The sequence below is a fragment of the Gymnoscopelus braueri genome (genome assembly GCF_963280865.1).
Source record: "Gymnoscopelus braueri genome assembly, chromosome: 22".
NCBI lineage: Eukaryota > Metazoa > Chordata > Actinopteri > Myctophiformes > Myctophidae > Gymnoscopelus > Gymnoscopelus braueri.
Genome location: NC_137624.1, coordinates 44,097,513 through 44,124,067, shown reverse-complemented (window position 1 = coordinate 44,124,067; position 26,555 = coordinate 44,097,513). Strand labels below are relative to the sequence as shown.

General features: G+C 40.8%; 1 protein-coding gene across 1 annotated transcript; it reads left to right on the top strand.

Annotated features, from left to right (window-relative positions):
• Nucleotides 1-10,941: 10,941 nt before the first annotated feature.
• On the top strand, nt 10,942-24,912 carry LOC308078255 (organic cation/carnitine transporter 2-like; the record flags this gene model as incomplete). Its single annotated transcript, XM_080419376.1, has 11 exons — nt 10,942-11,148; nt 12,074-12,256; nt 12,553-12,656; nt 13,893-14,047; nt 14,673-14,844; nt 16,626-16,752; nt 17,879-17,985; nt 20,914-21,128; nt 21,632-21,814; nt 22,897-23,021; nt 24,712-24,912. 11 exons carry the CDS (start codon nt 10,942-10,944, stop codon nt 24,910-24,912), a joined length of 1,779 nt encoding a protein of 592 aa, XP_080275502.1.
• Between the last annotated feature and the right edge of the window lie 1,643 nt (nt 24,913-26,555).

Sequence of the window (26,555 nt, the reverse complement as noted above, 5' to 3'; positions counted from 1 at the left end):
TGTTTGTACATTTCTGTATATTTTTAAACATACATTTATTTTACTAGTATTGGTTGAATTGTGTCAATTAATTACTTAAAATAAACAACATTAAAAAAGTATTTTCCAAAAAAACATACAGGTATGTTATGAATCTGAGTCTAATATGAGCACAGCTCCTAACTGAATGCACTGTATCGCAGAAGAAGTCTTGCTTTCACAATGTCTCGTTGATGCTTTCTTCTTCTCCTGTAGTCTGAGGGAGTTTGTAACGTTTCCTTTTACAACACCTGAGGGAAACAAAAGACAGTGAGCCGCCATGTCTGGGTCAAATGTTTATACATCATTCTTCAACATGATCTTACTCCCTGAACCACATGAACCCTAGATTCCCTATTCTGGGGGGCGAACATTCAGTGAAAGCAGATCTACAAGTTCACAACGCATTGTGTTGCGTAGTGTTGTGAGCTTGTAGAGCGGTTATTTTAGGTAAAGAGATCTGGTGTAGAGGGAAAAAAGGAGGGGGCCTGGTATAGACCCTGGGGGACTTGGGTCAACGAAGTACATCAGGCCTAAGTGGTTAATGTAAATCGACCCGGTTGCAATAAAGTTGAAAGGAAATCACGGAGAATGATCGGATTACCGGTAATTGTCACTTTAAGATAACCTTTAGGAGTAGTTACAGAGGCTATATGCATCGCAATAAATACCAGGCAATGAACCAAGCAAAGCCTCTTATTATTGAATAGAAACATGTTCACAGTTTTTGTGTGAATTACACTTTTGTACAGAAGGAGCGAGTGCATTCTCCGTACTCTGGGTACAGAGTAAAACTGATGCTGCTGAGTAAGAGCAGAGTGCAGGGTTTTTGTTCATGCTTGCTTCATTTGTCACTGTCCAACCCACCTGTATCTGAACAAAGTGGATGTGCAAATATTTTTTATAAATTGTTAAAAGGTCAAAAATATTTTGTTCTTACACTTGTTTAGAATGTAAAGATAGTTCAGTTATTTTGCTTGTGTCACATGTATTTGAAACAATAACCTGGGTGAAGACCACCTGAAAATAAAAATATACTGAGTATTCAGTTTAAACATACAGTAATATGTTTACATTGAGCACTTAGTAATAGAGGAGATTGTCATTCAGATCAAATTAAATCTATTTTTAAATGTCTTTCTGTGGGGGAAGTCAAGCTCTTCTTTTTTACCTCATTTGTACAAAAGATACTGTATCTTCCAGTCATTACCAGTACTATTTTACCCCGGTGTTAAGAATACGACGTGACAGAGAAATAAAGCCTCACCCAGGGAAGAGCTGCATGTGAGCGATGGTGTCAGGGAGCAGGAGGCTTAGACACACAGACACAGCTGTGAGACTCCCTATGGTTCATTATGACACAACTGAGATGTAGGTTATTGTTTAAAACCATCTGTTAGAACTTTTTTATAAATCAAAACCAAGGAAGTATTGTACCTGGCTCAAATGTTTCACTTCGGGATTAATAAAGTATATATCTATCTATCTATCTATCTATCTATCTATCTATCTATCTATCTATCTATCTATCTATCTATCTATCTATCTGAAGAGCGTGCAAGAGAAGGCTAAGTAATTACCATAGTTGTCACAAATATTTCCTGTGTGACTGTGGTGCAGGCGATATGTTAGGATTTGATATGGAGAAAGTCCCTGGTTCCAATCAACCTTTTGGAACATTTTCACCATTCGGAAAATTCACCTTTTGCAATATCGTCACTCTGCATGTAAACTCTCTGTATCTAAATGCTAAAAAAAAAATATTCGTTGTCACAACAAAAGTCATGCATGCTTCTGTGGTGTGGTAGACCAAGGTTGAGTATTTTTTTCCAATGTTGTACCCAGCTCTTATCTTTCACTGAACAGTAGATTACATTCTCTATTGAATATTCCATGTCTGTGTGGCTCAAGAGATAAAGCAGGGTCTCTGGCTTAAGAGCGTCTGCTAAATGCCTAAACTGTAAACTATTAAAACCAAAGGCTTTGGGGTTCAAACCATACGGAACATTTTTCACTTTTCATCTAAACTGTGAAAGGTGGGTTAAGTACTATGTTCTCAGTTTATTCCGGTATGCCAGTGTGGCTCAAGAGTTAACACAGGTTTATGCAACTGAAGGGTGGAGGATTAAAGGTAGGGTAAGTGATTTACTTTGGTTAAAATAAGTGTTAAATAGATCTATATTGTGATAGTACTCATTGCTTTAGAGTGTTCAGTAAAAGGAGTCTCCATGTCTCTCCAGCTCTTTATTAAACAGAACATGCATTTTCAATGCCCTCTCCTGATTGGCTTAAATGTTGTCACCTACCTGAAAATGTACTATATTCTCTTTTACTAAAGAGCTGGAGAGACCCCTGTGACCGAACAAACGCTCTGTAACAATGATTACTATCAGAATACTTTAACCTTTTTAACAAAAACTACCAAACAAGATAATTTACCCTACCTTTAAATCTCTGAAAGAACATTTTTCGCTTCCATCTAAATTCTGAAGGGTCGGTTAAGTATTACGTTCTCAATTGCAGGCGATTGAGAGGCGTGAGATCACACAGGCATAGCCTATGTGCAAAAAATGTTGACTGTTAAAAAGTGAAATTCCTGATGAAGATCCCGTAGGATCGAAACGCTGACCAGCAATAAAACTAAGTGGAGCTGCTAACCAGTGTGTGGACTTTATTTAATTTTCACTGCTGATCGTTTAAAGTGTGCCTTTGCACTGCAAACTAAATGGAGGATTTGCTCAACAATGTGATAAAGTCATAGATTCTATATGAGATGCATGCAATAGCCACACCCAGTCAATAGCATATTTGAAAATAAACACACTGCTATTAATTACGGTAAATGTTTCACCTTGAGCCCAAGCCTGTCCATAATGTACTGTATTATTACTTATAAGAGGGTTTGTTGTAGCTGGCAGTGGTGGAAAGTAACTAGGTACATGTACTCAAGTACTGTACATAAGTACACTTTTGAGGTATTTGTCTGGAGTATTTCCAATTTCCAATACTTTTACTTTTTCTCCACTACATCAAATTTACGGCAAATATTGTACTTTTACTCCACTATAATTATTTGAAAACTTTAGTGACTAGTTACTTTGTAGATTTTGATTATTATTACAAACCATACATTAACCACTTCAGCCGTACATACATTTCGTGCATTTGAAAATAGCCGATGTACAAGCTCACAATGCGTCGCAATGCGACGCATTGTGAGCTTGTAGATCGGCTATTTTCAAAAGATTTGTATACATTTGAAAAAACTTGAAATGGGAGTCCCATTTCAAGTTGTAAAGTAGTACCATTATGGGACATTCTGCACAATGAGTACTTTTACGTTGGGTAGGCCTACTTTAAGTACGTCACCTCGTCACAAATATTGTCAGCCAATCACATTCCTTCAGTCTCCGCGCGTTCTCCACCCCGCTCCCTTTGAAGTTCATCTCCCTGAAAGCACTCCTCTGTTTGTCACTGTGAGTGTCTGTTAGCCAGCGTCTCACGACAGAAGAGGCTGCGTTTGTCTGTGTTTATGGATATATTTATATATATATATATATATATATATATAGTGGATCTAGCGTCCGTGCCCCGCGGCCGCTTGTAAAGTAGGACCCGTTGGATCGGCGGAAACAAACAAACAAACAAACAAACAAACAAACAACCCGGACCTCGGCAGCAACTCTGGACCCCACCATTAACCATAGAGGTATACAGTGGTGGGAAAAGTACTCAAATTATTTACTTAAGTAAAAGTATCAATACTGCAATATAGAAGTACTCTGTTACAAGTAAAAGTCCGGAATAAAAAATGTACTTGAGTAAAAGTACAAAAGTATTGGCATCAAAATGTACTTAAAGTACCAAAAGTAAAAGTACTAAAATGTTTGAAAATAGCCGATCTACAAGCTCACAACGCGTCGCATCGCGACGCGTTGTGAGCTTGTAGATCTGCTATTTTCAAATAGTCTAGGTATAAAGTAGGGCTAAAGTGGTTATTGTATGTTGCATAATATCATAATTTATATCTGAAAAGTAACTAGTAACTAAAGCTTTCTAATAATTGTAGTGGAGTAAAAGTACTATATTTGCCTCTGAGATGTAGTGGAGTAGAAGTAAAAGTATTGGAAAGTGGAAATACTCAAGTAAAGTACAAATACCTCAAAATTGTACTTAAGTACAGTACTTGAGTAAAAAGTACTTAGTTACTTTACACCACTGGAGGTATATATTATAACTAGAGGGCGCATTGCCCCGCCCCCCAGCTATCATTTCAATGAATGTGCTCCGTGGCGTTGTGGAAGCACCCGGAAGTAAGAATAGGAACCAATATGGAACCAATATGAACCAATGGAATGGATCCATGCGTCGCGACGCGTCGTGAGCATGCGCACAAAACGGGAGACGCACGCGCAGTAGCATTTAAGTGCATTCTCAGATTTGACCACCGGGCGTGGCCGCTTCAATGTTCTACCGTAGTTTCTGGGGGCTTGCCGTTAACCCGGTGATTTCAACGCCATGGTACCGAGGTAAAGGGGAGACGGTGGTGGAAAAAGTAGCCTACTGCAATTCTTTACTTAAGTAAAAGTATCAATACTGCAATGTAAAAGTAGAAGTACTCTGTTACAAGTAAAAGTCTTAGAATTCTAAATTTACTTGATTTAAAAGAACACTTAGGCTATTTGCATAAAAATGTACTTAAAAGTACCGAAAGTAAAAGTACTAACATTGTTTGAAGATAGCAGATCTTGTCGCGCTGCGACGCGTTGTGAGCTTGTAGATCTGCTATTTTCAAATAGCCTGGGTATAAAATAGGGCTAAAGTGGTTAATGTATGTTTTATAATGTAATAATGTATATCTGTGCAAAGTAACTAAAGTCTTCAAATAATTGTAGTGGAGTAAAAGTATCATATTTGCCTCTGAGATGTAGTAGAGTAGAAGTAAAAGGACAAAATTGGAAATACTCAAGTAAAGTACAAATACCTCAAAATTGTACTTAAGTACAGTACTTAGTTACTTTACATCACTGAGGGGAGACTGGTTACTCTGTTGGAGTGGGTTTATTTTGGTTATTTTGTGCATTGACCTGTTTTCTAAACAGGATTAATTTTGTTTTTGAGAAACAAACTATTTAACTGCGGGGATTTTTTGTTATGAACTGAGAACATCATTACATTCCTAAAAAGGTATTTTTGGTTGAAACAAAGACTGCGACTGGTCAGAAATACAGAGTATGTACTGAACGGAAATGATGTGTTGTTGGGTCTATTCCTTATTCCTTATTGTGACATATAACTGTTTGGTGTGTTTTACATTGTGGGTTCATGTTGTGTATGGGTACAAGCAGGGCCGTGCTTTGCTGTAGGAAAGGTTCGGCGGCCGCCTGGGGCACCACACAGGCAGGGCATGAGATTATTATTTTTTATTTATTTAAAAACAAAAGAAAAACTAGAAAATGTGCTCCTCGGAGCACAAGTCTCCGCCAGCAGACCTTGGCCTTCTGCGCCTTTGCGTCTTCATCAGGTTTCAGATGCTCATTTGCTGCTTCTTTAGTTTGCATAATGGGAGTTAGTTACATTGTGTGATCTCAGCCTCCTATTTATATATTTATATTACATATTGTGATGTCACGTAAAACTGACCAATGTTAGGTGTTCTCAGAGGAACACACACACGCACGGACGGGTGATTTGTACTGCAAGGTACTGTTGGTAGAATGTGCGTGGTTTTTGGTGTTCTGCAGGGGCGACTGAATATGTAGTGTTTGCATCTAAAGAATGTTCTTCTTGAAGCAATGTGTCATATGGGAGTGGTCGTAATTGACTGGTTTGTTCAAATACTTGTCTGTCTTCTTCATCTTCATTGTTGTCTTGAACAGTTTCAGCAGTTGATTGGTGTGTTTGATCTATGTCAGTTTTCTCTAGTGCTACATAATGTATTTGATCAAGGTGGCCAATTGTTACAGTATTAAGACTTCGGCCTTGTTGTTGTGGGATCAATTCAACTCTATAGTCCTCTTCTGTGTTACTGTTGTAGATGAGTATGCTTTCTTAGCTTTGGCCTTCTGCGCCTTTGCTTGACCAATGTTAGGTGTTCTCAAAGGGACACACACACGCACGGACGGGTGATTTGGACTGGAAGGTACTGTTCCAATCAAGACTGATTGGTCCTGTCTTACCTCACTTCAAAAAGTAAAGTCTTTTTGAAGTGACACACCTATTTATAGGATTCTATGTCGTCATGCGTCCCTCTAGCCAATCAAAGGCATTGGTGTCAACATATTGACACGTGTCATGTGGAGCTTGACCAATGTTAGCTTGGCTAACAATGTTTGCTCACACACGGCGGGACGAAGCGAAAACATATTCTCCACCTACGGCGGAGACAATAAATAAACAGCTTTCAATTCCAATCCATTCGGGGCCCCTAAAAAAACAGTCAGGGGGCACCATGAGATATATATAAAAAGTGGGCGGTGTGGTCACAGTGGTCATCACAGTGATGGAAGTTCACTTAAAGAAAAGTAATATTGTGGACCAACACCCCTAACTTAAAAAAAAGTGCATAGTCCTATTTATAGGGATATGCACAATTGTCTTGTTTCACTAGCCAATCACAGTCCCTAACCCAGGCGAGATCCCCCCCCCCCCCCCCATTACCCCCAAAAAAGAAATTTCAACTCAATAGAAAATCAGTGATCGAAAATCGGTGACCGAAAACCGGCGAAAGTGGCCGTTTTAAAGATGTTTTGGCCATTATCTCTGGAACGGAAGGTCCAATCTGCTCAGTTCAAAGCTTGTTGGATGCGTGACTTTGAGGACATTAAGCACGCTATGACTTTTCTTTTCGGGTAATTTTTTTTTTTTTAGGGGAGGCGAGATCTTAGTTGGGCAGGCGACCGCCTGCCCTGCCTCTATAGTGGGTACGCCACTGAATCTAGGGCCCCCCTCAATCCAGAGTAGACTTATTCCATAGGCCACCGGCACAAAGAAGCACCATTCGTCACACCACGAGTGCTGCATTTACATTTGAATGAGCACAATCTACATTCTCTCCCTCTCTGAATATAATTTATACAATCTGTATGGTCATAGGCGGATTATGAGGAAAAAGGCCCCCCCTCCCTCATTATCTTTTGCTTTTCCCCCCCGCCTTTTTTCGGGATTTTTTTTTATTTTTTTTAACGTCTCTGCACGGCGGCAGATAGGCTAATATAATGCATGTTTTACGAACACATTTTAACCAAATACACTGCACTCAACCACAAATAAGACACTTCTATTAACCAAATAATAACATTGTGTTACCATAGGCTTTCCAGACAGTCCCTTACGTACTTTCACTTTCATTGATAGAATTGCAAAGCTGTTGCAGGCTACATAAAAAAACAGCCTATAAACGTCCCTTTATTTAAGCCAGTTCCAAAGAAAAATCACCCCCCTGTCTGTCTCTCTTTGCATTATGTTTGAAAAAGTTCAACTGTGGCACGGGCGTACGTGCGTGCGTCTGTGTTTGTGTGTGTGTGCGCGCGTGCGTGCGTGCGCACAAACACTTCTCCCATACAGACTAGTCTGGGATCAATACCTTTTTCGGGTTTATGATCCGGTCGGGAGCGGAAGTAACCCTACGTCACCAGGTGCGTCATCCGCGTCATCAGGCGGCAACTAGACTAGAGTGACATGAGGTAACTTTCTCACCTTGAAAACAATGAAATGCAGACACACATGTACTGCTACGTGTCTGAATGGGAAAACCTTATATATTTTTGCTTTTAGTCAAATACGATTTTTTTTTTGGATTAAGATAAGATTTTGTTTGTTAAAAATATTGCCATTTTAATAATTGACCTCAATATGGACCCATAAGAAGTTCTGCCATAATCATGCAGCTCTATAACAGTGACACAGCCATGACAGCAAAAATTATATACGGTAGAGTAGTATATATATAAATAGTGTGACTTCAGAGGGAGTGTGACTTCAGAGGGAGTGTGACTTAATCGCTTCAGGCCATTCGTGTATGGGCAGGGCATCAATATTATATCCATATCATATAGACCCCTTAACAGACGACGTCACACTGATAAGAACCAGTATGCGCGAGCAGGCCGGCACCAAATGACACCCATTCTGTCAGGTCTCGCTAGGACGCGCCTCACTAGCCAACACACAAGAGGAGGTTGAATGAACTGAAACCAGCGAAACCCCGAAACAATATGTTGGGAATTGATTGCATGAAAAAATCACCTGTGCGTCCAGTCTCAATGTTGGTAAACAAATAATTGGTCTATTAGACTGGATATTGTCTGTGGTTTTGGATATATATATAGATATATAGATATATAGATATACTGTGTATAAAATCGGGTGCTGACCTATTTATTGCAGATATATTATTATATATTTTTTAATAATAAATTATTCATTATACTTTATCTGTAATAAATAGGGCAGGCTCTGGTTTCTTGCAAGAGTTGGGCCCCTATAAATGTACTAAAACTAGGTTTTTTTTATGTTTATGTAAGGAATCTCACTTTGCCCAGCCAGGTAAGGCCTAACACTAGTAACACACATACTTAAAGGACCATACAGTTAAGTGTTAGATGAGGGGCCCCATTTAGATAAATCGGAGTAGATCTACCCCAATTTATCTAAATGGGCCCCTTCATTGTTGTAAATGCGTGGACATTAGAACATCTAATTGTTGTTATTTTGCACTTGCTTTTTGGATCCCTCCCTCTGAAGTCACACGCAGCGCTCGTGCACATTGCACTTTGCAGGGGCTTTGCAGGGCAAAAAAAACAAAACAGTGACGCAGTCACACGGAGGCTCAAGCTCAGGTGCCCCTAGGCCCGTTGGGTAAATCTCCCATGTGTATAGTATGTTCATACTATATAAGCTGACTGAGCAAAACCCAACAAGGTGTGGCTTCACTGTTTTCTTACTGTCTGTTAGTAGATCACAGAGTTTCACTTGAAATAGTTCACGGTCACAGCAGGCTGTACCACACGTCACAACACGACCCAGAGCTTTATACCTGACGACAGTGAGTGTCTCAACTTCATTTTATTGTCGTTTTATTGTCCGTGTTGTTGTTGTTGTGAGCTTGTAGAACAAAACGAAACGGTAGATTCATGTCAGAATCAGAATACACTTGGGAGAGAATGTGAGATGTCAAAAGCAAAATCCCACACGTAACACATCCAACATTATAGGGGGGAAATAAATCAGATAAATAAGAACACAGTCAAAGGAAAGTGTTCCAGTGTGGCAGGCCAGCCTGGTGACAGGTGGTGTTCATGCCTTGTTCAACCTGGTGGAAGGTGTTCATAAACCAGCTGGTCTGGCCCTCGATCCCACGGTAGGCCTCCTCGCCTGGCTGCTGTGGTAGAGAAGGTGTGAACAGGTTGTGGCTGGGGTGGTGAAGGTCCTTGATGATACGCTGAGCTTTGAGTCTACCACTTTTTGAAGACCTTTTCAATTTACACTGAGTGATTTGAAAGGGAAGTTAACCACTTTTTAATGTATACTTCGTTGTACAAACGATTAATGAAAACAGCAGCTCTACAAGCTCAGATCTACTATTGTCCCTATTTTTTGAAAGCTTACTAAATAAATAAATACAAGTTTGAGCAATTCAGAAAAACTTTCAGCTATAATGACACGTTAAAAATAGGGATATCAGGTTGAAAGTAGTTAACCCACTAGTGCTTGCTGGTCTTGATGGGGCCTGGTGTAATGTGTGTAGCCTATAGCTGTGGTTTCTAAACGTTGGGTTGTGACCCATAAGTGGGTCTCACTCTTCTTCTTTTTTTGCACAGAGAAGAAAATAAATGCATTGTGCACAATTTTAAGGAACACTGTTTAATACATTTTAAATACAATTCCATGCAACATTTGTGACTATACTGTATATTCATAACACTTGTATGTAGGGTTGTGGTTGTTTCTTAAATTGAAACTACTAGACCTGTGCCCGTTGTGCTGGCCTACACGGGAACGGTGCAAGTCAGAAACAATCCAAGTTGGGAATGCATGCCCTACTTATTTTACTGCACACATCTTTGCGTGGGCCCAGGGCCAGCTGTTCATACATACTGTACGAACAGCTGGCTCGTACATACTGTACTGCCTGTGAAAATACATTCACAGGCAGTTAGGGCTGTGAATCTTCTGCTATCTCACGATTCGATTCCGATTCTTGGTTTTCCGATTCCGATTCTAATGTAAAAAAACAAAAAAAAGAGAATTGATTCTGAATCGTCCAACAGTAGAATCGCGATTCGTATTCGAATCGATTTTTTCTAGTACCCTTACAGGCTGTGCTGCCTGTGGATGTATTTTCACAGGCAGCACAGTATATACGAACAGCTGCCGACCATTTCCCATCGCTAATTTGGACGACCCATAGCCTCCCACACTGAACTGAACTGAACGCACGCACTTAGAGCGGAGGAATAGATCCTGCACCGTGCGTGTGATCGGATTTGCACTCACGGACTCTTCGAAGTTCCAACTCCAGTAAAGTAAAAGTACCTTGAAATTGTACTTAATTCCTTGAGTACATCAATTACTTTCCACTACTGCTGCTGAGTGGTGTTAGAGAATACATGATTACACAGGCACTATTGCTAAATGTCAGCATTACAACTGGATGGCTATCTTTATCTCTGCCACTAGTAATAGACAGCAGGTCATGGATCAAAGTCTATCTACAGAAGTGCTGTAGATGGAGGAGTAAGACATTAAACCAGGAAGGCGTTACGTATTGTTGTCGGCTGCAGAAAAAAATAGGAGATTCCTGGGCCTGGGACTGAGAGCACATCAGACATCACATGACTTGATGAGGTATTTAGTGTCAGCAAGAAGAGGAGATTCTTGAATCTTGATTCTGTTGATTCTCAGACTCCTGGGTCTTTGGCCATGAAGGACTACGAGGAGACCACAGCCTTCCTTGGACAGTGGGGACGCTTCCAGCAGACCGTGTTCTTCCTGCTCTGTGTCAGCACCATTCCCAATGGCTTCACTGCGTTCTCTGTCATCTTCCTGGCTGACACCCCCCGCCACCACTGCCTGGTTCCAGATGTCAACCTAAGTGCAGAGTGGCGCAAGGCCATCATCCCAGTAGAGGTGAGCACCTGATGCCAGTGTATTGTTCTTTACCACGGTGGTTCTCAAACTTTTTCATGTCAAGGACCCCCAAAATGTATTTGGCCACAGACCCCCATCTCAAAATATTTTGTTCCAGGGACTAGGGTTGGGACTCGTTAACAGACTCCGATTCCGGTAACGGTTCCGATTCCTTACCGATTCCCTCTTAGCGATTCCGATTCCCGGTTCCTCTATAAATATATATATATATATATATATATATATATATATATACACACACACACACACACACACACACACACAGATAGATATAGAGATAGATAGGTAGATATCATTCATTATACTTATATTATAATGAATTGATTACCACAGAAAAATAATTATACAACACTATTATTACAACTATTATTTCAACGTAACCACAACAACAATATAAGTATGTGCATGCAGATATGCACTTAAAGGGTGCACGTTCAACAGTGGATCGCTCATCCCAGACGTCCGTTGCCATCCGGGGCGACCGTGTTTAGGGGCGAGACAGTTAGGCGCAGATCGCTCACCCCAGAGGGGCGAGACAGTAAAACAGCCGCAGAGTTGGCTCGTACCAATTTTCGGAGACTCGACGCGGTACAATGACTAGATAAGATTAACCTTTGTGTCTCTGGTGGAGAGATTTACCTAAAGTCGACGTGCTACCACCTTTGCACGAAAGGGTTGCACTGCATTTCATGCACTTTGCATGCTCATTTTCCTCTCTTGTAAAGTACAACCACACTCGTGAGGATTTGTGTGTGTTCGATATGCTGCTGTGCTGACAATATTCACTCCACACTCGAAGGACACTGGTATTTATTCTGATCTTAGATCAGTGACCGTATCCACCCCACTCGCACACTTGTAGGTGGCTTATTGCACTGTAATAGAGGTTATTATATTTGACAAGGTGGTGAACGGACAGGAGGAGCAGAGCCGATGCCACCGGTACAGACTGGACGAGGTCAGGAACCTGTCTGCTCTGGGCTACATCCCCGGTCGGGACGTGAACCTCACTGAACTGAGACAGGAGAGCTGTGTGGACGGATGGAGCTACAGCCAAGACATCTACCAGTCCACCATCGTCACAGAGGTCAGTGCGTGCGTGCGTCAGTGGTGGAAAATGTACATCTTTTACTTAAGTAAAAGTATCAATACTGCAATATAGAAATGCTCCGTTACAAGTAAGAGTCCTAAAAGTCCAGAAGTATTGGTATCAAAATACACTTAAAGTACAAAAGTACTCATTATGCAGAATGTCCCATTTCACAAGTTTTCAAATGTTAACGCTACACACAATCCATAGCTTTAGTGAATACAAATTTATTTTAACCAAAGGTGCACCCGGAAGTGTCAAATCTTTCTTTACTGTAAATTCTCAACCTGCAGTTTGACCTGGTATGCAGCAACCAGTGGAAACAACCGTTCACCTCCTCAGTGTACTTACTGGGAGTTCTGTGTGGATCCTTCTTCTCTGGACAGATCTCAGACAGGTATTTGAAACCCATGGCATGATTATTCAATAATGACCCATGACGCCCCGTCTCTTCAGGCTTTGTTTGGAAATGGCCTGAAATGAATGAGTACTTCACAGCCTTCCTAGAGTTGCAGTGGAGTCACAAGTAAAATATTTGTCTTTGAAATGTAGTGGAGTGAAAGCAATCAAAAAAGTATACAAAAAAAATACTCAGATACAGATACTCATAAAATGTACTTAAGTGCAGCACTCAAGTAAATGTACTCAGTTACTGTCCTCCACTGCCCATGTGTGACATAAGGACCCTTTGACCTTCAGGATAGTCTGTTAACCTGTGTTACTGTTTGACCCTTTGTCCAGATGTGTATGGCTGGCCTATTAAAAAGAAGAGAACTTATCATCACTTATCATTTTATCCGTGAACGTGTAGGCCTATGTTGGGTGAAAGTACCACTTCTAGATAACGTTTTAGTACAGTGGTTCTCAACCTTTTTACACCAAGTACCACCTCAGAAAATACCACCATACCACCATAATAACTGATCTTAAAATACAGGTGCGTATGCACAGTTAACACAGGAGGCAAATGTATTCAATAGGACCGACTTCGCCGGTCATCAAATTATTGTCTCAGGAATGCGACAAAAAAAACATATATCTCCATGAATTCAAGGCTTTGTGGGGTCTGTAGAATATAAGTCATTTTTTGGTGAACTATTCCTTTAACTCCTGCATTTGTCACACAATGCCACAGACAGACAGACTGAGCCACAGACAATGAGACAGACAGACAGACAGACAGACTGAGCCACAGACAATGAGACAGACAGACAGACTGAGCCACAGACAATGAGACAGACAGACAGACAGACAGACAGACAGAGCCACAATAACAGAGAGTGTTCTCTCTGTTATTATCCTGAAATACACTGGGTCCGACGGAGATAACTAGTCCCTGTTTACTCAGCCAGTCCAGACCCATTCAGATGGATGTGTGACAGTCAGACAACTTTCCCAAACTGAATAAATACCACGCAGAGAAAAAAGATTTAACTGGCAAGCTCAATCTCATTGTAACTAATATATTCGATTGAAGTAGCTACTATCTGTGAACTTCCCGCGCAAACGTGCTAGCCTAGCCGCTTAGCCTACAGCAGTAGCAACAGTGCTGCTTGCTGCTGCTCTAACGAAACTGCGTCTAATCAGCATAACTGATGATATTTCAAATGGTGATCCTTTTTTTTTTTTTTAGGTTTGGAAGAAAGCCCGTTATGTTTGCAACCATGGCAGTCCAGACACTTTTTACCTTTGTCGAAATCTTCTCTCCCTCGTGGACGGTGTTCTCTATCCTCTTCTTCATCGTTGCTTTGGGCCAGAACTCCAACATGCTGGCTGCTTTTGTCTTAGGTATGCAACAACTACTCACATGTTGAGAATGGATGGGAATGTGCTGAATGTAACATGTAGCTCTACTATTTAAGCCTGATTTATACTTTGTTGTGCGACGGAGTGATGGCTGAAAATAACTGATCAACAAGCTCACAACACGGCACGGTTGCTTGTAGATCTGCTATTTTCGGCCTGTGACTCCAGCATTAAGAATGCAATGCAACGATGCATTAGACATACTGTGCATATCGACATTATTGCAAAATACAGTGTCTAGGTGCAGGAGTGGGCAACAATTATGGAGAGGGCCATTATATTTCCACACTCACTCCAGAGGGCCACATTGCATATATTGTCGTAAATCAATACCGTACTTGGCCATTCTATGTCACACAAAAGTAGCAAAAAAAGCCAATCTACAAGCTCAAAACGCGTTGTGTCGTTGTAACAGCTGAAATCAATAATATATCAGTATTCCGGTATTAACCTGCAGGCCGCATTATGTGAAGGTGGGGGCCGCATTTGGCCCCCGGGCCGCCAGTTGCCCATGTATCTAGGTTTATGGAAATCTGTGGAACGGAGGAGCTCTAGCAGATAAACGTGTTTTATTTTGGTGTATCTCTCTCCCTCTGTTTCCCTCCAGGTTCTGAGATCTTGACGGGAAACGTACGTGTCCTGTTTTTGTCTCTGGGAATGAATCAGTTCTTTACTTCTGGCTACATGATGCTGCCTCTCTTTGCTTATTTCATAAGGGACTGGAAGTATCTTCTGCTGGCTTTATCTCTGCCTTGCCTGCTCTACATACCCCTCTGGTGGTGAGTTGCAGTCATTGTAGAAGAACCATCACTACTGAGCCATTTTTCTTTACTCATAATATTGGTGACTTAATATTATCACTATTACCTGTGACAGCTCACTGTAGTATAGATGCTAATAGTTTCTTTCATTCTTTTATGAATTCAAATTCTAAAGCGTTTTTCTTTTATTTATTTATTCATTTATTTAATAACTTTATTTCATTTTACAGGAGAAAAAGAACAGGTACTAAATCCTTAAAGGGATATTTCACTTTTAAACATGTTTGGGGTCATTTTTGCGTCTACTCAGGCTTTTGTGAGCACCCTAGAAGTTGCTTGATTCAGTATTTAGATATTTGATATACATTTTATCTGACACGCCCCCTTCCTATACAAACCCATTGTAACTCTATTTTAACCATGATGGATTCATTGAAAACACCCGTCCTTGGTTCTGGTGACTGATTGTCCTTCTAATGTGTGAGAGGCCGTGTTTTTTCAATTACTTACTTTTCATTTATTTTATTTTATTTATTTGCTCATTTTCAAAAACAATTATTACAGAAAAATAAAAATAAAGAACGCCCCCCTCATGTGTTAGAAGTACAATATCAGTCACGTGTAACTGGTATCCTTCTTTGAAGCACTACATTGAAACTGCATACACACTGTTGTACTTCCTCTGGATAAGAGCATCTGCTAAAGGGACTGGATGTTATTTAGTTACCGGGGTGGTGGGGTGGTGGTCCAGATGTGATTTTGTTTAGGTTTTTTTCCTTGACCCCCCCCCCCGACCTCCAAATATTTTTCTTTGAACAAAAGAAAAATACAAAATGTCCAACCATACATTACATGAAGGCCAAACACAGCATGCAGGGCATATATAAATGAACGCTAAAGCGCTGCACGTTGCATGTTTGACTTACCAATGTGATTAGTGCTTTCTTTTAAGGCGAAGACCTTTTATAAGGTCCGGAAAAATACAATTGACGCAACGGGTGATTCAATGGACAAGTTAGAGTCTGTTGTCATGAATCAATGCAGTCCCCAGTCTATGTATGATCATTTTCAGTTTGCAAAATGATCTTTCCCCACTAGGCCACTACTGAGACAGGGAAGAGACACATTCTGAAAGCAATGTCTACATTGGAAAACACACTGGTAGGATGTGGGCAGTGTTGGGGGTAACGGCGTTAAAATGAACACCGTTACTGTAACGGAATTCCTTTTTGGGGTAACGCGTTAGTTTAGCAATTGTGGTAGTTCGTTACTAGTTACGTTTTCAAATAAGTAATCCGTTAGTTTTTAAAAAGTTGTCCCTGACATCAATGTTGTCCTTTCCTTCCCTTGCGCAACGGAATCTCCAGTGAGCGCAGCCTGCAGTCTCCCTGCACTGCAAGGCACATGGCGAGGCACAACAGCTGCTCTGTGCGGCCTTTCATCATAAAGGTTAAATAATAAAACTTTGAAATTAAACAAATATGTTTAGCTCAGCATGAGCTATGGTATATGCTTAAATCTTTTAAGCCCCCAGGGCTTAAAAAAAAGTTTGATGACCACCCCCCTCTTCTGGGCCGTAACATTTTCAGTATAGATTTGAAGGTTATTTTAGGGTTTTTTTTAGACGTCTTTTTCTCTTAAAATTTTAAAAGGATGATATTTTCTGTTCGCTGTAATCACCTGTATGGGACCATGAATTGCTTTTGAGGTAAAGCCCTTCCGACTGTTTGAGCGTGAACCTCTCTCTACTGTGTTCCATAACCAAAGCGTGGACCTTCTCTCTCCTACCTGCGAGGCAGGTTCATCCCAGAGTCTCCTCGATGGCTGATCTCCCAGGGAAGAATAGAGGATGCTGAGGCCATACTGAGAGAAGCTGCTAAGAAGAACAACGTAGAGGCTCCGCAGGTCATCCTTGAAGATTATGATGTAAGTTGACTTTAAGTCATACTGTTTAACCTTTTCAATTACATGTATTTCTAATACATATAATTCTTCACTAGTATATTTTTCACAATAACCATTCCACATACATGTGTTGTGTGAACACTTCCCTAAACACTATAAAATACTATTTGTAATCCCAATTTTCTGGCCCCAACACTGGGAATCACATTTCTTTTTTTTGGGATATGTTTTTGGGGATTTTTATGCTTTTATTTGACAGGAAATGGGGAGAGATATGGGGGGGGGGTGAGCCCCCAGAGTTGCTGAGAAACATTGAAGCCGCCACCCCAGTGGCCAAAGCTGGAACTGCAGGCGGGGAGAAATACATGCACGAGCAAAACATACTCTAAGATATTTATATATATAAATATAAATATGTAAACATATTATACATACATACATATGCATTTACATATAAATATGCATCTCGAGTGTATTTAATAAATATCTTGCGTTCAATCCTTGACACACGGGCTGCCGTAGAACGCAAAAAGGACACTAGTGCGCATGCTCATAACTCTATGTGTGATCAAAAACGACTTAATAATTCTACTTCCGGCAGGCTTCCGGGTGCTTCAAAACGCCACTGAGCACATTAATTGAAATGATAGCTGGGGGCGGGGCAATCCGCCCTCTAGTTATATTATACCTCTATGGGGGTGACACACAAACCCGCGACACACTGTCAAGCTGGATTACAAGTATATGTATGTGGTATGCGCCTGGACCACTAGGCCAGCAGGCGCCCCAGGAATCACATTTCTAACAGATGCCGTAATGACCACGTAGCTACCAGAGGTGTCACCAAAAACACTTCAAAAAGCATTGTGCACAGCATTGTGCCAAGTGCCAATGCGTTGTGAGCTTGTAGATCTGCTATTTTCAAAAGATTTTTTTAACGTTTTGAAAACTTTAAATGGGACATTCTGCATAATGAGTATTTTTACTTTTGGTACTTCAATCACATTTTGATGCCAATACTTTTGTACTTTTACTCAAGTAAATTTAGAATTCCGGACTTTTACTTGTAACAGAGTATTTATACATTGCAGTATTGATACTTTTACTTAAGTAAAACATTTGAGTACTTTTTCCACTACTGCTGCAGAGTGACATGGCAAAGGACAGATGCGACACAGAGAAGCGCCACAGCTTTCTAGACCTGCTAAGGTTCACCAAAACCAGAAACACAACACTCATACTCTTCCTAGTGTGGTGAGTATCCACAGGTTGTTTTGCACTCACCTTATCACACATACTGTAGAAGGGTATGTCTCCTACTCCTTGATTTAACGGCTGCTTTTGATACGATTGATCACACAATTCTAATACAACGCCTGGAGTACTGGATTGGTTTGTCAGGCACGGCCATGTCTTGGTTTTACTCCTACCTAACTAGCCGGTACTACGTGGGGAGCCACCACAAAGACACTGCGCATCTCCACCGAGGCTCTGGTGTTCCCCGCCGCTGAGTACTGTGCCCCAGTCTGGAGCCGTTAGCCTCATGTGAAGAAGCTGGATGCTGCCCTCAACACCGCCCTACGGACCGTCTCCGGATGTCTACGAGCCACTCCAACAAACCAACTGCCTGTCCTTGCTGGAATCGCTCCAGCAGAGGTCAGACGAGAAGCCGCCACGCTGGCCCTCGCTCGGAAGGCACAGATGAGTGAATCCCACCTCCTCCACAAGGTTGTTACGGAGACACCACAGCGCGCGCGCCTCAAGTCCCGGCGCCCCTTTGCCACACAGGCCCAGGAACTGCTCCGCACAACACCAGCGGACACCTCCAAGGCTTCCTGGGTGAAGGCAAGATGGAGGAACAAGTGGAAGGCAGCAGAACCATCCAGGCTTCACAAATACATCGAGGACCCAGCATCTATGTTCCTGGCCAGCACCTCCCACGTAAGGAGTGGACAACCCTCAATCGCCTGAGGACAGGTGTGGGACGTTTCGGTGCATCAATGCAGAAATGGGGTCTCACAGACAATGCCCACTGCGAATGTGGGGATCCACTACAGACTGTGGAACATGTGATGACCAGCTGCCCCAAATACCGGCCACCTAATGGTGATCGTGGCTTAATTGACCTAGACAATGACACACTGGACTGGCTTGCTGCAACGGAGCTGAAGGTCTAAGGACATACGACACTACGACAGTTGAAGAACAGGCAGAAGCTATTTTGTCAGTCTAGCTGACTTTGTTTCAGACAAACACGAGATCTGTTCTGGTATCCCACAGGGCTCAATTCTGGGTCCTTTATTGTTCTCCCTGTATATACTGCCGCTGGGATAACTCCTCACCGATCACGAAGTGAACTTCCATTTCTATGCTGATGATACCCAGCTATATCTCTCTGTAGCTCCAGACGACCCCTGTGCTCTAGACCCGTTGTTGACCTGTCTGTCCAGTATAAAATGCTGGATGAGTGAGAACTTTCTTAAGCTAAATGAGGATAAAACAGAAGTTCTCATAATTGGTTCTAGTGAGCAGAGAGAATCAATAATAAGTAGACTTGGTAACCTGACTGTAGAAAGTAACACTACAGTAAAGAACCTGGGGGTTATTATTGATTCAGAATAGAATTTTAATACACACATTAATCACGTTACCAAGATTGCTTTCTTTCATCTTAGAAATATTGCGCGAATTAGAGCCTATCTGTCGTTGGACGATACAAAAATGCTGATCCACGCTTTTGTTTTCTCTCGGCTTGATTACTGCAATGCACTTTACTCTGGCCTGCCAAAGAAAACAACTGACAGATTACAACTTGCTCAAAATGCGGCAGCCAGAGTTTTAACTAAAACTAGGATGAGAGAACATATTACTCCAGTTCTAGCTTCACTACACTGGCTCCCGGTTGTTTTTAGGATTGATTTTAAAATTCTTTTACTAGTTTATAAAGCTCTAAATGGTCTGGCACCTTCTACAGCTATGACTGCCTAGAGAGATATGTTCCAAACCGGCCCCTCAGGTCTTCAAGTGCTGACCTGCTCGAGGTGCCTACAATGACTTTCTTTTTTCTTTTTTAATCTCTGTGTTGTTATCCATGTCCTCAGTGTATTGCCTGATTCACTGCCTTTTTGCTATTATTTTAATGTTGTTTCATGTTTTGCTTTTCTTTTTTGCTTTATTGTTAAATTAGTTGTAACTGTAATTGTATTCTTGCTCTGTAAAACACTTTGAGCTGCATGTCATGTCATGAAAGGTGCTATACAAATAAAGTTTATTAAAGTTTATTATTATTATTATAAGTATGTGCTTCTTATGCATGTCTTAAGATACATAGACGTAGTATATGCAGTGGTGTAAAGTAACTAAGTGCATTTACTCATTGTACTTTTTACTCCACTACAATTATTTAAAAACTTTAGTTACTTTTTAGATTATTATAAAAAAAACATACATTACCCACAGCCCTATATCAATTTCGGCCATTTGAAAATGGCCGATCTACAAGCTCACAATGCGTCACAAATTCCAGACTTTTACTTGTAACAGAATATTTTTTACATTGCAGTATTGATACTTTTACTTAAGTAACACATCTTGATGATGGAGAAAGCCACTATATTTCCACACTCACTCCAGATACTCACGTTACATATACTGTCTCTCCGTATTTTATTTTTTTTCGCCATTCTATGTCACACAAAAGAAGCAAAAATAGCCGATACCTCAAACCCGCAACTCACGCAACCCGACACGTTTTGAGTTTGTAGATCTGCTATTTTTTTTATTGGAATCCAGAATTCTTGTTTGCTATTTTTGAATTGGAATCCTGAAAAGTAACATTTCTATTTAATTTCAAATGTATTTAGTTATACTTATGTTAACTTAAACTTAAATACAAATACATTGGACATAAAAAAGACATTAGAATTTGAATACTAGTCATTAAGCTACTAATATAGACTGAAGTAATTAAAGCGGGTCATGTTTGCATGTTTGAAATTGTAGCAGCTGAAATCAATAATATATCAGTAATCCGATATTAACCTGCGGGCAGCATTAAGTGAAGGTGGGGGCCGCGTGTGGCCCCCGGGCCGCCAGTTGCCCATGTATGGTCTATAGGGAGAAATTCTACATCCATATGTATCCATCGGACAGAGACTGTTGCTGTGTGTGTGTCCCTCCCAGGTTCTCTATAAACAGTGGTTTCTTTGGCCTGTCCCTGAACACATCGAGTCTTCACGGCGACCGCTTTGTCAACTGTTTCATCTCGGCAGCCGTGGGGTTGCCGGCGTCCGTCTCCAGCTGGCTGGCGCTGCAGTATCTTCCCAGGCGGCTGTCTTTGGCACTCAGTATGGCTCTTGGAGGAGGAATGCTGTACTGCATTCAACTGGTGCCACAAGGTGACTGTAGGGACTTTACCATAGGAAACTAATGAATGTTGGAAGTTACAAGACTACTCCTTCTCTGTCTAAAGATGAAACAAAATGTCATCCTTAACAGCATTCCATACAGCTTTGGGCATAATCTTATCTTAAAGAGGAAGGCCAGGCTCCAAGAGTGGCTAACTTGGCGTGTGTGTGTGTGTGTGTGTGTGTGTGTGTGTGTGTGTGTGTGTGTGTGTGTGTGTGTGTGTGTGTGTGTGTGTGTGTGTGTGTGTGTGTGTGTGTGTGTGTGTGTGTGTGTGTGTGTGTGTGTGTGTGTGTGTGTGTGCGCGTGCGCGCGTGCATATTCTGCTAATCATTGCAAATGTTGGATATACTGTACAATCAGTAATGTGAATCACTTGCATGCACATAATGTACACAAATACATACATTCATAAATATATACACACATACAGCATATCTAAATAGATACATGCATCTATTCTACTTTATTTTCTTCTGTTCTTCTGTTTGCTTAGGTCTACCTGACCTGTCCATAGCACTGGAGATGCTGGGTAAATTGTGCATTTCCACCAGTTTCCAAGTGATTTTTGCCTACACCGCAGAGCTGTACCCAACAGTCATCAGAAACACAGCTGTTGGCACCTGTTCCATGGTTTCCAAAGTGGGCGGTATCCTTGCTCCTTATGCCATGCAACTGAGTACGTTTCTGTTCATATAGATCTTGTCAACTTCTACTCTGTCAAAGAGTAATAACTATTACTATTAATAGTAATAACTACTATTGCATCTGAACAGATACTTCCGAAGTGAGTTACTGTGAGGCACAGAAAAGTGTCACACAGTACTTGGCAAATGGTCTCGCATTTTATAGCGCCTTTATCCAAATGGTCTACGGTTGGGATTTTTAAGATACACATAGATTCTTCAATAGTTTGACTTATACTTGATGGCAGCGAAGCTTATCCCATCTTTCCTGACCCATCAAATCTATTGTTGCTGCTACTGCTACTATGGGAAAAGATCTCCTCCGACCCCAGCCTCCAGCTGTGTAGATCCTGCTCTACCTCGTGGGGGGTTCTGCTCTATCTCGGAAGAGGGGGGGGGGGGCAGTGGCGGAGCGTCCAGGTAGGCGGCCGCCTACGGGCCCGCGACCCTGGAGGGCCCGGGCCGTCAGATAATAAATCGGTAAAATCAGGCAAAAATAAGAATTAAACAACATAACCCTAACCTAACCCTAACCTAACCCTAACCTAACCCTAAAACCGAAATAAAGTGACAAAAAGCCCTCCAAAAAGTTACAGAATCCGCCCAAAACCGGAAAAATGTTGTGCGTGCGCGCACGGGATGTGCACGCACGCACGCTTTGAGTTGTTCCGCCACTGGGGGGGGGGTCAAAAATGTATTGATATAAATGTGTGGGAACCCTGTGTAGTGCTGCTGCAGGGAGCATCCCCAAGAGTAGAAGTACCACCAAGTCAAACTATAATTGCTATCTCCATATGCAATAATTACATTACATTACATTACATTACATTACATTACATTACATTACATTACATTACAGTCATTTAGCAGACGCTTTTTTCCAAAGCGACTTACAATAAGAGCATCCAACATAGGTAGGGAACTAAACTACTAATCACCAGAAGCATTAAGTTAATTAGCTAATTAATTAGGCGTTTCCTGACAGAAGTATGGTACTTCAACACTTGTGAACTCCCATGCACATGCTGCATACTAAACTATTAAGTCATTAAAATGTGCTCTTCTCCATATGCAGGTATATACTACAAGTATCTACCATATCTGGTCCTGGGCTCTCTGGCTCTTCTGTCTGCCCTGGCCACTCTCTTCCTTCCAGAGACCTTTGGTCGACCTTTGCCTGAAACTTTCCAGCAGATGCCTGTGAGAGAAAGGTATGCTCCTGGGAGAATTACTAGTCATGATCTTGGAGATAAAGATAGGACATTTGTCCTACTTGTTTCGGCATGTTTTTAGGCCGGAAATTTTTCTTTTCCTAAATGTTAAAAAAAATAGCAAGAATAGCCAAATCTACAAGCTTGTACATCTGCTTATGCAATTTTTCCTACGACGAAGTATTTAGGGCATAGCAGTGGTGGCCATTTTCTGGTTTTCCACTTCAAAATACTCAATGCATTTTTCCCATTGACATTTCCAAAAATATTTATATCAATTCATTTAAGCCTAGAATCAAGCCACCCAGGGTCCTGGTGAATCATGACCATAAAACCTTTTTTTCTGTGATTTTTCTTTTTTTTTTACATTTAATTATATGATATACTATATTTAATAAATACCCTTTGTTTTGCCGTTTTCAAAAAAGTTTTTTCACAGAATCAAACGTTTTATGGTCATGATTTACCAGGACCCTGGATGGCTTGATTCTAGGCTTAGAATAATTGATATCAATATTTTTGGAAATGTCAATGGGAAAAATGCATTGAGTATTTTGAAGAGGAACCAGAAAATGGCCACCACTGCTATGCCCTATAGGGCTTTATAGGGCTTTAGTGGTTATCTGCATTTATACACAACACTAATCCTATGTATTTTCTTTGCCAGGATAAAGTGTGCTTGTGTAACGCCCGGAATTCGAACCCGGGTCTCCCACGTGGAAAGCCAACATCTTAACCACCAAACCAAAGGGAAATCCCCATGTCTCGGGGGAGACATTAGACTTTCAGGCCATCAGGCTGAGGTTGTGAACCACTCTGTTACACTCACCCCCCGTATGACCTCCTCCAACGGGGGAAATCCGATCCGGGTCACGGCACCATCCTAACGCCCGGGATTCGAACCCGGGTCTCCCGCGTTGAAAGCCAACATCTTAACCACTGAGCCAAAGGGAATTCCCGATGGCTCAGGGGAGATATTAGACTTTCAGGCCATCAGGCTGAGGTTGTGAACCACTCTGTTACACATGTTTCGTCATTACAGAGGACGAGATCCATCTACGACAAAATTCTACAAAATGTAAATGTTTGTACATTTCTGTATATTTTCAAACATACATTTATTTTTACTAGTATTGGTTGAAATGTGTCAATTAATTACTTAGAAATAAACATTAAAAAAGTATTTTCCAAAAAAACATACTGTAATGTTATGAATCTGAGTCTAATATGAGCACAGCTCCTAATTGAATGCACTCTATCGCTTTGTTATCATGAGTGGAGGAAGTAGCTAGTTGTACATATTGCATTGAATGTACAATAATGGCCTTTAAATGCACATTTTAAAGGTCTAGCATTTAAAATAATCTCTATTTGCAATGCTCTGGAATCCTTTCTACGTTAAATATTAAGTTAAATGTATATTGATGATATAATTATTAGTATATTTTGTTTATATGGCGCTTGGGTGAGTTTAGCAGGGTGGACTTCTTCCACTCCTGACATCACAGCCTTGAGTATGGGAAATGTTTTGGGCGGGGTGGATTTAGCGTTTTTTATTGTTTATGAGATACCCAAATTATAACATAGGTGCTGTTTTTCACAATTTCTGGCGTTAAAAATGAGCTGTTGCCCTGTCGGTGAGACTTGCTGAAAATAGCCACGCTCATAACGCGTTGCAGCGCAGTCTCCAGAGCCGCCAGACGACATATCTGCTGCCTCGTCTCAGCCTCCAGGCCGTCTACCTGAAGTCAACCTGCTCATTCCCAGTCCAGTCTCCAGTCCGCCTGGGGTTCAGGTTCCCAGACCCCTCCTCCAGACCGGGCCAGCGTGGTGGGGCGTCTGGAAGCCGTCCCTTCAGAGGGGGGGCACTGCTGGGCTGATGAGGGAGTGGGGACAGGTGTGTAACTAGCAAATTTACTTGAGCAAATTTACTTGATTAAAAGAACAAAAGTGTTGGCGTCAAAATGTACTTAAAGTACCAAAAGTAAAAGTACTAAAATGTTTGAAAATAGCAGATCTACAAGCGTTGTGAGCTTGTAGATCTGCTATTTTCAAATAGTTTAGGTATAAAATAGGGCTAAAGTGGTTAATGTATGTTTCATAATGTAATAATTTATGTCTGCAAAGTAACTAAAGTTTTCAAATAATTGTAGTGGAGTAAAAGTACAATATTTGCCACTGAGATGTAGTGGAGTAGAAGTAAAAGTATCGGAAATTGGAAATACTCAAGTGAAGTACAAATACCTCAAAATTGTACTTAAGTACAGTACTTAGTTATTTACACCACTGAGGGGAGACTGGAGTTTCAAGTCTTTGGAAGAGCGGAACGCGGAGGTTGGAGTGGTTTTGGAGTTGTTTTATTTTGTGCGTTGACCTGTTTTCTAAACAGGATTCGTTTTTTGAGAAACTAACTATTTAACTGCGGGGATCTTTTTGTTATGAACTGATAATATTATTAAATTCCTAAAAAGGTATTTTTGGTTGAAACAAAGACTTCATGTAAGACACTCTTGATGAAGGTCCAGAGGGACCGAAACGTCTGTCATTTTGAATAAAAGCAGAGGGTGCTGAGCGAGAGCAGTGTGCGGGATTCTTTGTTCTTGAAAATACTTTTTTCATGTTTGCTTCAGTGATATAAATACAGCAAATAATCTACAGCATTAAGTAAAATACATTGAAAAATAATAAGGTATTGCACAGATAAAAACAAAAAACAATTAATTTAATTATATTCCCAACTTAAAGGGATATTTCACTTTCAAAAAAACTTTTGGTCATTTTATCATCTACTCAGGCCTTTGTGAGCCCCCCAGACAGTTTTTAAGTTGCTCGATTCAGTATTTAGACATTTGATATTCATTTTATCAGACACGCCCCCTTCCTATACAAACCCATTGTAACTTCAAACTCCATTTTAACCATGTTAGATTCATCAAAAACACCCGTCCTTGGTTCTGGTGACTCACCCTGCCCTCCTAATACGCGAGGGGGCCGTGTTTTTTTTTTTTTTTCAATTGCTTTTTTCATTTATTTTAAATATATTTTTTGGGAAATTAAAAAAATTAAATACAATAAAAAAATAAAATAAAATGACGTTCATAGTGACAGAACACTATGCAAAAAAAACAAGAAAAAACGGAAGTCTCGCTAGACGAGATTGAAATCTCACGATTTTTTCCTCGTTTTTTTCCGGTGGCATAGTGTTCTGTCACTATGAACGTCAGGACTCACCAAAAAAAAACAGAAAAAAATCTATTAAAATATGCGATCTAACGCAAAGGCCTATTGGTGCACGTTTTAAGCTGTGGCGGACCCGGGATGGAGTTATGATTTTTTTTTACTGTAACATTCATCCTAAGATATCATAACGTCATAGAAAAGCTAAGAAAGCCCTAGTCCAAAATTCCTCTTAAGTAAGATTTTGAGGCGTTATTACTTTACTTTAATAGTACCATTTCTTGATACTTTACTTAAAGCGGCACTATGTAACTTTTTTGTCCAATCTGTATGGTAGAATATGTTA